The sequence below is a fragment of the Pongo abelii genome, chromosome 10, assembly GCF_028885655.2.
Source record: "Pongo abelii isolate AG06213 chromosome 10, NHGRI_mPonAbe1-v2.0_pri, whole genome shotgun sequence".
In the NCBI taxonomy this organism is placed as follows: Eukaryota; Metazoa; Chordata; class Mammalia; order Primates; family Hominidae; genus Pongo; species Pongo abelii.
Window position 1 is genome coordinate 66,182,469 of NC_071995.2, and position 15,114 is coordinate 66,197,582.

General features: G+C 39.8%; 1 protein-coding gene and 1 long non-coding RNA gene across 6 annotated transcripts in view; one reads left to right on the plus strand and one right to left on the minus strand.

Moving 5' to 3' along the window:
* Nucleotides 1-1,511: 1,511 nt before the first annotated feature.
* Nucleotides 1,512-15,114, plus strand: part of LOC129049409 (uncharacterized) — a 47,843-nt gene continuing 34,240 nt past the window's right edge. For 2 of the 5 annotated variants that reach the window (XR_008512461.1, XR_008512459.1), the window contains exons 1-3: nucleotides 1,524-1,728; nucleotides 2,095-2,177; nucleotides 4,300-4,413. This is a non-coding gene — a long non-coding RNA (uncharacterized LOC129049409). Of the gene's footprint in view, nucleotides 1,729-2,094; nucleotides 2,178-4,299; nucleotides 4,414-6,795; nucleotides 6,946-10,093; nucleotides 10,192-12,565; nucleotides 12,704-15,114 lie in introns of those variants that run through there. The other 3 variants (XR_008512457.1, XR_008512458.1, XR_008512460.1) reach the window with 3 other exon arrangements.
* IL26 (interleukin 26) overlaps nucleotides 9,483-15,114 on the minus strand; it is a 30,707-nt gene continuing 25,075 nt past the window's right edge. The window contains exons 4-5 of the mRNA XM_024257327.2: nucleotides 10,233-10,298; nucleotides 9,483-10,146 (exon numbers count right to left, since the gene is read on the minus strand). Coding sequence (XP_024113095.1) covers nucleotides 10,060-10,146; nucleotides 10,233-10,298 — 153 coding nt within the window. The 3' untranslated portion in view covers nucleotides 9,483-10,059. The remainder of the gene's footprint in view (nucleotides 10,147-10,232; nucleotides 10,299-15,114) is intronic.

Consider the following 15,114-nt stretch of genomic DNA (forward strand, 5'->3'; position numbering starts at 1 on the left):
ATTTCTGTGTCCCCCTATCGAGAATGGTATGTTCACCTGTTTAACGTTTAGGACAGAGCCTGACACTTAATAAGTAAAACAAATAAATCTTTGTTGGCTAAATGAGTAAAATACACAATGTAGTAAAATTTGAGGAAACACTTGGAAAGCTATATCAGAATAAAACAGCAGAGCCGTAAATAGTTTCCACAAAATCAGGTACATAGAGAAAGCTCAGTATGTATTTACAGGCAATCTTTGATCACACTGGGAAATTAACCAAAGGGGAATATTCATTGTTGGCTACAGTGGCCATGCAAGACTTAATAGAGCAGAGGAGATCATGAAGAAAATATATAATTTATCTTGAAATAAAAGAGTAGAGAAGACATAGCAGATGGACAATCTGGCACACAGAAGGACATGAAAGCAGAAATAAGCTTGTCTCGTGTTGGGGGCTTTTTTAAAAAAATAGACTGATCTTGAAGGAGTCATACATGTCAAAGGGTAATGAGAGATGGATTTTTAAACTTATTCAGTCATTTATTTGACAAACTCTTGTTGAATACCTACTATATGCTGAATTTTAGGTTAGGATTGATGAGAGTAAAAGGCCAGATAAGGACTCCCTGAATGTCAGGCTAACAAGTGAAAAAATGCTCATGCTGCCTCACGGGATTATTTTAAGGATTAAGAAAACAGTGCACCCAAAGTGCCCCATAGGCCATTTTGCTCTGTGATAATATAATCTGTATCATTACCCAGCTGGTGATTGGTCTGGTGAAAACAACATGTTAGGCCATGCATTTAACCAAATGGCCACAGCCAATATATTTCTGAGGATCATGCAATGTGTCAGAATTTAGAAAGCACAGTTGTGGGAAAAGCAGAATAGCAGTAAAATAGATTAAGCACCATCAACAAACAGAGCTATTTTATATTTTAAGAACAGAAATTTCTAAAAATAAGTTATAAACTCAACCTTTCCAAAAATGGAGCCAGACTCTTTAAAACAATCTATTCTGAAACTAATAAAACATACTTCTACTACCACTTTTAGAAGTTGTTGAGTGGAAAATTACAAGTGGTTAAAAGAAATAAATAGCTGTCTATAAGAGTTAACATCTTTCCAGAGATATGGAGAAAAAGCAAACGTATGCCATCTTCCTCAAAGCAGTCTTCTGCCACAGATTAATAGCGAGAATCGTCCTCAAAACATCTTTTAATATGAGAATTACTACTTTTATCCTCAAAGAACTGATAATGCCTCTTTTCATTCTGACAAACTTGACAAAACTTCTGCTGCATGTAATAAATCATGCTTAATTCATCCACTAGACTCTTTTGAGCCCCTATTGTGTTCTAAGCTGTCGTTTAAATGTTGGCAATACAAAGATCAACAAGGTACAATCCCTGCTCTCAAGGAGCCTTTGATTTGGTGGGAGCATCAGACAAGGGAGTCCAAGGTTTCAACAGTGTGACAAGTGGCATTCTACAAGTATTAACAGGTATCATGGCAACAAGAAGAATCCAGAGAAGGAATCTCATTTGACTAGGGATGGGAGTGAGAATATGAGAGGTGGCAAAAATGAATAGATGGGTAGAGCCACAGACAATATGCACGAGACCTCTCTTCTCATGAAGCTTACATTTTAGTAGAGTCAAAGAAAGGAAGATAATAAACAAGGAAATCAACAAAGAAACAAGACAATTTCAAAGCATGAGGATAATATGAAGGAAATAACCAAGGTGATTTGGAATTACTAGGAGTGGATGGAGATCCTTCCTCAGCTGGGTCGGGAACGTCATGTCAAAGGAAGAGACACTTGAGCTGACACGTAAATGAAAGGAACTGACTGGGGAAGGGTACTCCAGGGAGAGGAGCTAGCATCTACAAATGCCCAAGACAGAGCTGAACTTGCACTTTTCAGAAGCAGAAAGGTCAGCTAAGAGGCAACACAGGCCAGGAGACAAGGTCAGAGAGAAAGGCTAGGCAATTAATGTAGGTCTTTCTTGGCCAGATAATAAGGTTTATTCTCAGGGCAAGAGAAGCCATTAAAAGGCATCAAACAGGAAGGGATATGCTTTCATTTACACTTCTTTAGTTCTCTCTAGAAGCTCAATGAAGCTGGATTCAGGGGCAAGGTATGAGTGGAAACAATGAGACCAGTTAGAAGGAGGACTCTTCCAGTGTCCAGGTGAGACATGGCAGTGACCTGGGCCAGGGTATACTAATGGGGATAGGAGAAGCAGAAGGATTTGAGATATATTGGGGCGGTAGAACTGCAAGAATATGCTGATGAATTTGGTTAGGGATATGAGGGAAAAGAAGAAGTAAAAAATCCTTGTAATTGCAAAAATGGCCCTAGCAATTGAGGAGGTGACAATTTATCATATAATAATAACAACTTATGCGTATAAAGTTTTTATTATATAGCAGTCATGGCTCTAACCTCTTTACATATATTACCTTATTTAAACCTCACAACAACCCTACAAGATAGGTACTATTCTCATCCCTATTGTACAGACAAGGGAAGGGAGGGACGAACAGATTAACCTCACTTTGTTGTTAAATTACAGCCTCTATGTGAAGCTTTATCGGCTTCAGAGTCTGTGTGCTTAACCATGATATCTTTATGTTTTGTATTACCAGGTTGTGGAATACTAGAGAATGAACTAATTTTAGAAGGAGAAACAAATTTTCTGGTTTTGACATATTGTTTTTGAGATGTCTTACATGGAAATACCGAGTACATAATTGAATGTGTGAGCATGGAATTCAGGGACTAGGTCAACCCTGGAGACATTAGCACACTGATAGTATTTAAAGCCATGGGGTTGAATTAGCTGTATCAAGCGCAATAGAGTACATGAAGATTACAAGAAGCCACAACTAGCCCTGAGTCCTCCAATCTGTAGTGTTCTGATAGAGAAGAAACTCACTTGCAAGATCAAGAAGCAGCATCTAAGTGAGGCAGAAAGAATCCCAGAGGAGAGTGTGGATTTTCAGAACTGAGTGATTAACATGTTGGCTTGATTCTCAGCCAGTCTGTGTCCTCATGGTGGCAAGATGGCTGCAGCAATTCCAACCAATACTCTTCCAAGCTTATAGTTCATAGAAAAGAGAAAGACTCTTTTTCCAGAACTCATTTATAAATCCTGGAATCCACTCTGATTGGGCCTTGTTGGGTCATAGGCCCATTCCTGAATCTTCACCAATCATTGTGACTAGAGGACCCTAGAGTAGTCTCCCAACCACAACATATGGATGAAAAGCTGGGACTCGACCATCCTCTATGCATTGTACCTTGCAGGAAATTATTACCAAATTTTGAAAATGACTAAAAAGTACCAAAGGGACCTAATTTCTGTGAAGAGAATGCTTTCTCACCAGTTCCAAAAAAAGTCTCAAAAGGTCATCTTATTATGCAAAAGTTAATGACACTTGTGGTTGTCCATGTCTAACCCCCAAATATACCTTCTCATCTAAGCCACTCTAAGCCTAATCTAAAAGGACTAAATCATAAATGATATGGGTAAATGGAAAATAGAAAACATTAGAGTCTCATTTGAACCAACCACTTTGAAAATAGTTCTGTTTAAAGGATATGTGACTACATGGTTGGGAGCCATTTTACCTACCACTTACAAGAGTCTCTATCCTGTCATAGAGGGTGAGATTAGGAACCAGCCACGGTTGGAATTTTTAGCATCCTTGGCAATGGGGTTCTCTTGTTCTTTCCCCTTACATTTGAACACAGAGTCCACTTATTTACTCATTCAAGAGAAGTTTATTGAGCACATGCTTGTGTAAGGCACTGTTTAGATACTAGACATACAACAGTGAACAAAACATATGAAAGTCCCTCCCCTCATGAAATTTAAATTCTAGTAGAAGAAGGCAGACAATACTAAATGGAAATAACATGTAAGTAGTTTATATAGTATGTTAGAATGTGATACATGTTTTGGAGAGGGAAAAATGAGATGTGAAATGTCATGGTAAAAGGTTTGCAGTTTTAAAGAGGATAGCCATATCTCTCAGATACTTTTATCTATCTTTATTTATGAAGAATTTATTTATACCAAGTACCTTTATTTATGAAGCATTTTTTCATAAGAAGTTAAAAACATAAAACCAGTGATACACCAAGGTATTTAATGGAGGGGGAAGAGCGGGCTCCCGAAGACACCAGGGCAACATCTCTCATCCTTAAAAGCTGCTGGGAGTTAATGGATTGAAGTTAATTAATGGGAAAGTAGCACAAGTATTTCTCATCCCAAATCAGTAGGATGATCTGCCCTCTTGTTTTGCAGGAGTGGGAAGCAGAGGGAGTTTGGAGAAGCTTTGAGCAGGTCCTGAATAGGCAAGTGAGGGGCTTGCCTTAACCCTACAGGATTCTCAGTCTCCACGTCTACCTCCCACAACAGGTGCAAATGCTTACGTTCATGGTGGGTTTCTCCCTCTCCCTTGGATACCCAAAGCAGCAAGAGCTGGTGTGGAGCACTCCCCAGTCTAGGCTGGGGGATGCAAGGAGAAGCCATCCTCACAGCAATCTCTTCCTGAGAGATACTAAGGCGGTGGAGGGACTGCACAATGTGCCTTTCCAGGGCGTGTTTCTCTCTATTGATTATTTGAAATGTTAAACTTGATTACATTTTACTTTCATTGTACCATTTGAAATTAGATTCAGGTAAGATTTCAAACTTATTAAATAAATGGCCCATAGGACATTTGGGGGCATGTCTCAAAAAATAAAAATGTAAATAGAATCTACATATAAAAGTGATCAATTTAACAAGCTTTAAGGGGAATGCAAAGTAAAACAATATGATATAATTTGCAGCCACCAGACCGGCAAAAATATTCAACTATTGATAATATCCAGTTTTAGCAAGAAAGAATGTGGGGAAAAATTAGCAATGAAATAGTTATTAAAGTACTTTGGCAATATTTGGCATATGTTCTGATCCCACAATCCTGCTTCTAGAAAGCATTTCTGTAAAAATAAGAGCACAGATTAGGACACACATTTACACAGCCTGTGCTATATGAAAAAAACTGAAATTAACTGGGACTACTGAATAAATAAAATACATTATATTTGCAAAATATATAATTAATAGCTTATATGACATTTTTATTTTTATATAAAAATATATTTTTATATCTGCCCATATGCATATACATGCATGCACACCCAGACATGTGTATACACACATTTACATACCTGGAAGGATGTTCCTGATGTGTTAAATGGAAAGAGCTAGTTGAAGGGTAGAATAAATGATATGATAACATTTTTGTTTCTAAAAAAGTGAAAGATACTCTATATGAACATATATTTATATTGTTCTTGGAAAAATTGTTCTTGGAAAAATTATGGAAAAATCCCCACAAACTGCCATCATTGGCTCACTTGGGAAAGTAGAAGTGGAAAAGCAGTGAGCTATGATTAGTTTATATACCTTGGTGTTATTTCAGTTTTACAACAAATATTACTTTTTGTAATATAGGAAACTATAGGTTTGTAACTAGGAAAATATATATAAATTTCAGGAGGACAGATTTCAGATTAATATGAATAATTTTCTAATAGGCAGGATTATTTGGAGTTAGCGAGGGCTCTTCAAGAGGTCACTAGTCTTTCTTAATTGTAAGTGGTCAAGCATAAGTTAGATGGGGACAGTGTTAGGAAGGAGATTCTGGTATAAGATGCAAAGTTGGACAATGTAGCCTTATTGGTCTTTTTAAATTATGACATGCCAGGCTTCTATAAAGTCCACATTTCAAGGCATTTCTGCATTTGGCCAAATGAGATGCTAGACTCTCATTTCAATGCATTTTTGCATCTTTATTTACTTCAAATTAGTAGGAAATGTTGAAACCTAGAGTCATCCTAAACTATTTCTTTAGCTCTGATCCCCCCTCAAGCAGCAAACAAAATTACAACACAAGGTTGTAAATGCTATTCTGAAGATGTGCTTTGCAAGGTGCATCTAAGCCAGCCTAGAAGTGGAGGGATCAAGGAAGGGTTGCTGGAAGAGGTGACACCTGAGCTGAGTCTTAAAGGATGTTTTCTCAAGGCTCACCTCCTCGGCAAAGTGCAGACCTCCACCTTGCTGCACTTTGCAAATGTCTCCATGATCGCTTGCATTGCACTAATTGTCTTTGATATGTATCTTCCTTCCTAGTTTCTAAATTGCTAGGGAGAAACTATGAGTTTTATTTATCATTACACCTCAGCCATGACTGCATGACTAGCAGAACATTCAATAAATATTTATAGAATCGACTGGTTTTCATTTTAGTTCATAACTCACAGCCGTAGTGAAGGACATCCATTCTTATGAATTCTCATGATGAACAGTAATTCACAGCACAGTTCCGCATCTGCTTTTGAGTTTGTTGTTGTTGTTGTTGTTGTTGTTGTTGTTTTGAGACAGAGTCTCGCTGTCGCCCAGGTTTGAGTGCCATGGCACGATCTTGGCTCACTGCAACCTCCACCTCCTGGGTTCAAGCGATTCTCCTGCCTCAGTCCCAAGTAGCTGGGATTGCAGACGTGCGCCACCAAGCTTGGTTAAGTTTTGTATTTTTAGTAGAGACAGGGTTTCACTACGTTGGCCAGGCTGGTCTCAAACTCCTGCCCTCAGGTGATCGGCCCACCTCGGCCTCCCAAAGTGCTGGGATTACAGGCATGAGCCAATACACCCGGCCTATTTTTGAGATTTTCTGCTGCTACTCCAGCTCAGCCTGACTGAGCTTTCACTTTTTGTTCCTACCCCTTTGTGCGCATCTGAACAATCCACAAGCCTCACGAACTCCTGTAGCTTCCCTCCCTTCGAGCTGTATCCACCATGACCTCTTGACCAGGGCTGAGGGAGAAGGACGAGGGTCGTGCCACTATCCTAGCACCCTCTGTCAAAAGCCACAGTCATCAGAACCATGGAGTGACTGACTGGGTGAGTGTGCTTTCGTCCCTCCATCTCCGGAAAAAATGACGGGAGCTCTGAAACCATTTTGAAACCTGAACAACGTGGCTTGACTTTTTCTAAACTGGTATCTGTGGGCAGGTTAAAATGATCTGGTTCTAATTTCATATATTTCTAAGTTTGAGGCAGAATGAGGCAGTGGAAATTCATTATAATGCAGTGTTTCCCAATGTGTGAGACACGTTCTGCCCAGGGTTTGCAAAATGATTCTATATGTACACATATAAACGTGTTTTGGTTAGGAATGTATTTGTGTAAGTTATCTATTTTTAAAGTCACATATTTATTTATGCTTTAGTTGGGCCAAATAAAATAATATGTTAATTTAAATTCATTGTTACACAAATAAGAGTATAAGTGCACTTGGAGAATTAAAGTCAGGAAGCACTGATATATTCCATTCCTCAGGGTTCGGGGCCTGCTCTGGGTGCTGGGGGCCCTAGAGAGAATAAAACAGACAAAAGCCCAGCCCTCCAGAGCCAATATTCTGATGTAGTAGAGACGGTCAATAAACAAACAAAGCATGCCAGCAGGAGAGGAGTGGTTTAGAGAAAAGCGAGCAGGGGTTGGTGGGGGGCTGGGGTGTCACTGTTTTGTGCAGGTGACCCACTGATGATGCCACAGAGACCTGAAGGAAATGGGGGCTGGCCTGGTCTCTCAACCCTGCTGAGGGTTCTTTGCAACACTCCATGCTACTCACTGGTACTCAAGCTCCTTCTGCTCTACCCTGAGCCAGGCCTGATATAATGGTTGACAGACAAAAGTATCTTTTAAAAATTTTTTTTATGTTTCTGTCTTTTCTCTGTGTCCTCACATGGCAGAGAGAAGCAGCAAGAGACGGCCAGACAAAACATCTTAATGGGATACTTAGGCTCTTTGTTTCATCCAAGAGGGATCTACCAAAAGGGATCACCTCCTACAAATGCTAAATGGGTTTAAGGTTTATACAGCAGATCATGTGGGTTCAGGGATGTGCAGCCATTTCCCAACATGTCATCATCCCTGGTTCTGATAAAATCCAGAGTGGGGCCTGTAAATCAGAGGGTTTCACCCCTGAGCCCACAGCAGCACCACCAAGACACAGTGTCCCCACTGTGCACAAGAATACAGCTTCTCTCTTGCTGCCCTTTCAATATACCAGTCCTTACTCAAGCACACAAAAACTGTGCTTTTGCCCCTGGCATTTGAGAAGTTTGTGAATAGGCACCAGCACTTGGATATTGATTTTTCACACAATGGTGGCTTTTAAATTCCTCTATTGCTCCTGACTGAGTTTAGCAACCTCTTGACTGTTCTGGAAAACCAAAGAACTTGGGAAACAATCAAACAAACAAATATTAAATTCAATCACCCAGCAACACTGGGGAGGCAAATGAAATTTTACTCCTAAGAATCTAAAGCCCCCATAATAAATATTTCTTTGCTGACTGGGCAAATGAATGTTTCTCAGCCCTTCTCATGTCTGGAGACACCAAGTAATGGGACAGCTTAAGAATGGTTTGTGACCAAGACTGGGGGCTACTTTGGCCTTCGTGGAAGTCCGGCACACTTCAACTGAGCTGCCAGTGGTGCCGAATCCTGGAAAATGCTGAGAGCCCTAAAAGTGGATCAGGAAAAGGCTGTGCCTTTTCCTCATGTCCCCCAGTCCTTGGCAAAGCCAGGGAGCAGGTTCCTGATCCCCCAGATTCCAGCTCTTCCTAATGTTTCTCAGGAAAGAAGACTGCCCTGCTGCTGATGGCCCAGGAGCCTGCCCAGAAAGCTCTGGGTAAAAAGGAAGATGAAGAGAGTCCTCCAGTCTCCCCTCACCAATGCCCTGCAGCTCACCACACCTTTCCTGTCCTGTATACTTGTCTAGGAATGACATCCTCAGAAGAGATCAGACATGGTACCACAGTGTGTTGATGGGGAAAGGCAGAAAGGGATCACTTTGGAATATGAAATCAATCAAGAGAGGGTAGTTCCTAGGGAACAGCCTAATGACCCCATGACTGAAACAAAGAACTAGGTGGTGGGAAAGCAATGAAGAGAAAAGCTTCCAGAGACACATCCATGAAGACCTTGGTGAAGTCCCACCTATTAATACAAAAGGTGCCAAGTCCCAGAATTGTCAGCGTGCAGCAGGGTCACAATGAAAGCCTTGTGGGAATGAATTGGCTGGTGGCCCAGGATGTGCCATCAGAAACTATTCCTGTTTTCCATGCTGTATGCCAATAGCACTGAGCAGAGTCCCTTTAATGCAAAACAATGATTAGGCCATATTACTCATTTAACTGAAGGGCTAAGTATGTAGATGGGGTTTTTAGACATTATGAAAAGTTGACTGCGGTGGAATTTGAACTGCATTTAGACTTTTATTTGGCTTCTATGAACTTTCCTAGTTGTACGGCACCCTGAAGGTGTGTTATCAAGATTCAGCATCATTTGATCTTGGTTGCTTGTGGTGTTAGTGGCTTGAGTTTCCTGTCAAAGGCATTCCTGGTAAATCATTCCAAGCGTTAGTTACTTTGTGCATCTTATTTGCTGTTATCTTGTAGTTACCCCTTGCACTCCATGAAATTCTAGCATGCTGTCATGAAAAGGACACCCAGGAGAAAGAAACATAATTTATTTAATTAAAATCAAAATGTGTTAAGTACTAAGTTCACACTGGGCACAATTAACAATTTTCAAACACTTAAATAGACAATCATATACATAACATCTATTTAAGTCTCAGTAACATTATATTGCATTCCAGAAATCTGTCATTCCCCCTCCACCCCCCACATCCCCCTCCACACACAAATATTACATGAGTTAATTCAGGTTACATACTTTAAATTAAGTTGACACAATGTATTTGTGAATGACAAAACATGTTCAGAATGGAAACATTATTTGAAAACACAGAAAATGTGCAAATTAGTGACAACTTATATCCAAAACTTTATTATACTAAATCCTTCTTGTCTATTCTGAATCACCTAACATGCTGTCAGTATTATGTTAAAAAGTTTTTAAAAGAAATAGACTGTTATAAACATATTTCTAGCAGTTCTTACTGTATTTCAAAATAACTGTAAAATCAATGTACTTGGCTTTGGTTTACTGACTGCTTTCCAATAATTTTTTAATCCAGGAAAGAAGAATATCCAGTTCACTGATGGCTTTGTAGATTCCTTTGTTTCCAATCTGCAGATAAAGTACAGATATAAGAGAATAAATTTTTCATATTTTAAAAAACAAAGTTTTTTAATATAAGGATTTAGAATTCTTACCCTATAAAATATTCTTTTCATCCTGGTAATGGATTTCATCTCTCTAGCTGATGATGCACAGGAAATCTAAGAAATCAACAGTAATTACAGATAATATTGTTGAAGAGGCATTAATGATACTCTTTCATTCATTCAACAAATATTTATAGAGCAGGTATTATGTGCTGAGCACTAGATATGCACTGGCAAAATAAATAATGCATGATCTTTTTCCTCACAGAGCTTAAAGTTTCATGGGAAAGCAGATGACAAATAAAACAAAAATAAAAATTTACAAATTACAATTAAAGCTGTGTTAGCAACTCTCAAAGCTCTATGACAGGGATTTATAGGAACCACCTACCTTCAATTGGGTGGTCAAGGAGGGGTCTTTTGAAAAATGATATTTGTATTAGCCCATTTTCACACTGCTATAAATAACTACCCGAGACTGGGTAATTTATAAAGAAAAGAAGTTTAATTGACTCACAGTTCTGCATCACTAGGGAGGCCTCAGGAAACTTACAATCACGGCAGAAGGTGAAGGGAAACCAAGGCACATCTTACATGGCAGCAGGAGAGTGAGCAGAGGGGGAAGTGCCACACTTTTAAACCATCAGATTTCGTGAGAATTCATTGACTGTCATGAGAACAGCACAGGAGAAATTTCCCCAATGATCCAGTCGCCTCCCATCAGGTCCCTCCCTCCACATTTGGGGATCACAATTCAAGATGAGATTTGGATGGGGACACAGAGCCAAACCATATCAACATTTAAGTTGAGATAACAGAAATGGGAAGGCACAGGCTATATGAGAAACTGAGGAAAGGAGAGAGGAAGTTGGGGAGGAGACACAAGAGAGTAACTCAGGCAGAGGAAATTATGCTCCTCCGAGGCAAGAGAAAGCTCAGTTCTTTCCAGAAACTGAAAGAAAGCAAGCAAGCATGGCTGGAGCAATTAAGCAAGAGAAATGTGGGAAACATGAAAGACGTGAGAATGATAAGAAAAAAATTTACCTTTTAAAAAATCACTCTGCCTGTCATGTACAAAGCACAGAACAATGTTCAGTGTAGACTACAAGGAGAAGGCACCTAGGACATTAATATTACTTTCTAAATTAGGAGAAGCAGCAGGCTAGTATCTTGAGCAGCTGGCTTGTAGGCTGGCTGGCCAGGGGAAACTACCAGTCTGCTTTGTGCAAGTGAATTCTCAAACCGTATCTGAGCAGAGGAATCACCTGGGCGTCAAACAGGAGAAAGTTAATATCTACTCTATTCTCCCACAAATTTCTATAGGACTAATAAAAGAAAAGAAAGGAAAGAAAATGTGAAAATGCCTAATTTATCTACTTAGTTTTTACTCATAAAACTTTTAGCACTGGAATAGACCAAGGAGATTGAATAGGCCGATTGTTTGCACTTTGCAGAAAGGGAGACCAAGGCCCAGGTAGTTAAGTCACTCACCTAACATCCCACAGGAAGTCCTATGCTCGTGACAAAATAGTGTCACTATCTAACAGTTAAAGATAAGAGTTAAAACTCGTGAAAAGGAAGTGGATAAATGATAACATTTAGTCTCTAAATGTCCTCTCGACAAAAGAATGTCATATCAATAAAGATAACACTTAGATCAAACACTTGAAATGAAAGTGGTTAAATGATAACATCTATTAAAATGAATGAAACATGGCTGAGGTCAACCAACAGGTCTCTTCAGGGGTGTTCATGGTTTTGACGGTCTTCTGGCTCTGCCCAAATGGGGATGCTACCTTCAGATCAGACCCTGCGTAGGAGGGAAGAGACTCTTCCTGTGAAAGGGGCTTTCATGATTAGGCACAGCAGAGTGCTGTGATCAACGGGCTGCAGACACAGACTGCTCAGCATAAGGTACAGTTTGCAGGATTCATGAACACAGGGTTAGACCTCACTGTGATAGGAGCCCTGACTTCAGAATGCTCTCTAGGTGTATTTCATGTTACATTTGCACCAAACTATACAACATGGGATTCTTTCTCTGGGATGAGTGGAATGTTCTAATTTGTCATCAGTGTGTCTGTGAATGCTCAGTAAAACTTCATCCTAATATTTAATGCATAGAATCCTTTTTAAAAGTAGTTCCTCATGTTTCTAAAATCCTCATGTTTCTAAAATCATGTGTTAGGATTTAAAGATTTTTTTTTTTTTTCGAGGCAGAGTCTTGCTCTGTCTCCCAGGCTGGAGTGCAGCGGCGCAATCTTGGCTCACTGCAAGCTCCGCCCCCGGGGTTCACGCCATTCCCCTGCCTCAGCCTCCCGAATAGCTGGGAATACAGGCGCCCTTCACCATGCCTGGCTGATTTTTTGTATTTTTAGTAGAGACGGGGTTTCACCGTGTTAGCTAGGATGGTCTCGATCCCCTGACCTCGTGATCCGCCCGCCTCGGCCTCCCAAAGTGCTGAGATTACAGGCGTGAGCCACCGCACCCGGCCAGGATTTAAAGATTTAACACGGAAGGTGAGAGACCAAAGAACCAACCACATTCTGGACACTACAGAAGTTTAATAAAACTAAGGCATTCCTGTCAACTGTGTCTTCTACCCAGGGAACTTGGATGTGCAATGCATCCCACAGCAGGTGGGAAGTGCCAGAGAGGTTTTGTCCCTCACTCACACCAAAGGCACATGCTACTCTAGGAAGAGTAATGAGAGTCAAAAAGGAGGAAAACACTGTTCAATTAAAAAAAAAAAAAAAACTAACAGTGCCAGTGTTGCCACTACAACTACACTCTGGTTGAAGGAATACTTCCTGGTGCCTTGAGCACTGTTTACTATGAGTGACCCCTAGTAAAGATCTGACCTACAGAGTTCTCATTTTCTTTCTTTTTTTTTTTTTTGGGGGGGGCAGAGTTGGTTATTTTTATTCAGCACATTAGAGTTTACAACATCATAATGCCTGCCTCACAGTATTGCTTGAAGGCTCTGAGGAGCAACTGTACATGAAATGATGTTGTAAACTCTCATTTTCTTTATACTGTTGTAAATGTGTCACAGGTCCAGTAGGATAGCAGATTTTACTGCCGTAATTCAGATTGCTTTGCTTGGAAAGAGGAATTTATTAAAAGAATGATTTCCTTTTCTTTATATTTTTGAGTCTAGTTGCAGTGGCTGAAATTACAGTGTGTGATAAAAGGGTCAGCAGTTTTCTCATAAGAATGGCTGAACGATTTGACAAACTCAACAGAAGCTGATATGATCTAGGCCAGAGGTAATTTATTGGTAGGGCTAGAATAACTAGAAATCAGCTCACAGAAAAATGTGTCATAATCATGTCATAGGAAACATTCATTATTATTAAGTCAACATATATTTATCACATACTATATGCTAAGTATACAGCAATGCCTCTGCCATATAGCACTGATTTACAGTTGACAATGAATGATTTACAGTTGACAATGAATGATTTACAGTTGAACAATGCTGGATAACGTTAGGTGCACTGACCCCCCCCCCAACCAATGAAGCTAAAAACCTGCGTAAAACATTAGACTCCCCCCAAATTAAACTAATAGCCTACAGTTGACAGGAAGCCTTATTGATAACATGATTAATCAATTAACATATTTTGTGAGATAGATAGATGGATAGATAGACTGTATTTTTATAATGAAATAAGCTGTAGAAAAGACAATGTAACTAAGAAAATCATAAGGAAGAGAAAATATATTTACTATTCATTAAGTGGAAGTGGATCATCATAAATGTCTTCATCCTTGCCATCTTCCTGTTCAGCAAACTAAGGATAAGGAGGAAGTGGAGGAGTTGGTCTTGCTATCTCAGGGATGGCAGAAGCAAAAGAGGTGGAGGAAGTGGAAGGGGAGGCAGGAGAGGCAGGCACTTGGTGTAACTTTAAGGAAATACATAGTAATTTCTGTCTGACTTTTTTCATTTCTCTAAAAATATTTCTGTACAGTACTAGCCCTTCTGCCACCATTTGCTCTAGTTTCAGTCCTCGTATCATAGAAAAGTTCATGTCATAAAAGAAGTGAAAACCACTCTTGAATAATTGGAACCCTTCTGCCAATTGTCTAATGTCAATTTGTTTTCTGGCATTGCTTCTTCTGTCTTCTTCCTCATCGTCTGGCGCTGGTTCAGAAACACTCATCTCCATCAGGTCATCTTCTGCTAATTCCTGTGGTGCGGTGTCTACTAGCTCTTGAATTTCTCCAAGATCCATATCTTGATATCTTCAACCCGCCCCTGCCCCCACCATCTTTTTGCTATAGACACAATCTATTTTGTGATTTCTTTGATTAGTTCTGTTGTAAATTCTGTGAAGTTATGTACAACATGTGAACACACTTTTCTCCAGCAGGAATTTATTGTTTCAGGCTTGACGACTTTCATGTTTTTTTCTATAACAATGATAGCATCTTCAATAGTGTAATCTAAACTTTGACAACGTTCCCTCCATTGGTGTTCTCTTCCATATTGTTGACAATCCTTTTTGTAGAATACCACATGTAATGAGCCTAAAATGTCCTTATGACCCCTTGATCTAGAGGCTGAATTAGAGATGTTGTATATGGGGGCAAGTAGATTACTTCAGTGCCTTCTGTGTTGAATTCGTGGGGTTCTGGGTGGCCAGGAGCATTGCCCAATATCAAAAAAAAAAACTTTAAAAGGCAGTTGCTTACTGGCAAGGTACTTCCTGACTTCAGGAACAAAGCACCAATAGAACCAATCCACAAAAAAATGTTCTCATTGTCTGGGCCTTCATGTTATACAATGGAAAGACTGGCAGCTGGTGTTTATCTCTTCCCTTCAAGGCTCAGAAGTTAGCAGCTTTATAAATAAGGGCAGTCCTGATCATAAACCTGACTGCATTTGCACAAAACAGTAAAGTTAGCCTATTCCTTCCTGCCT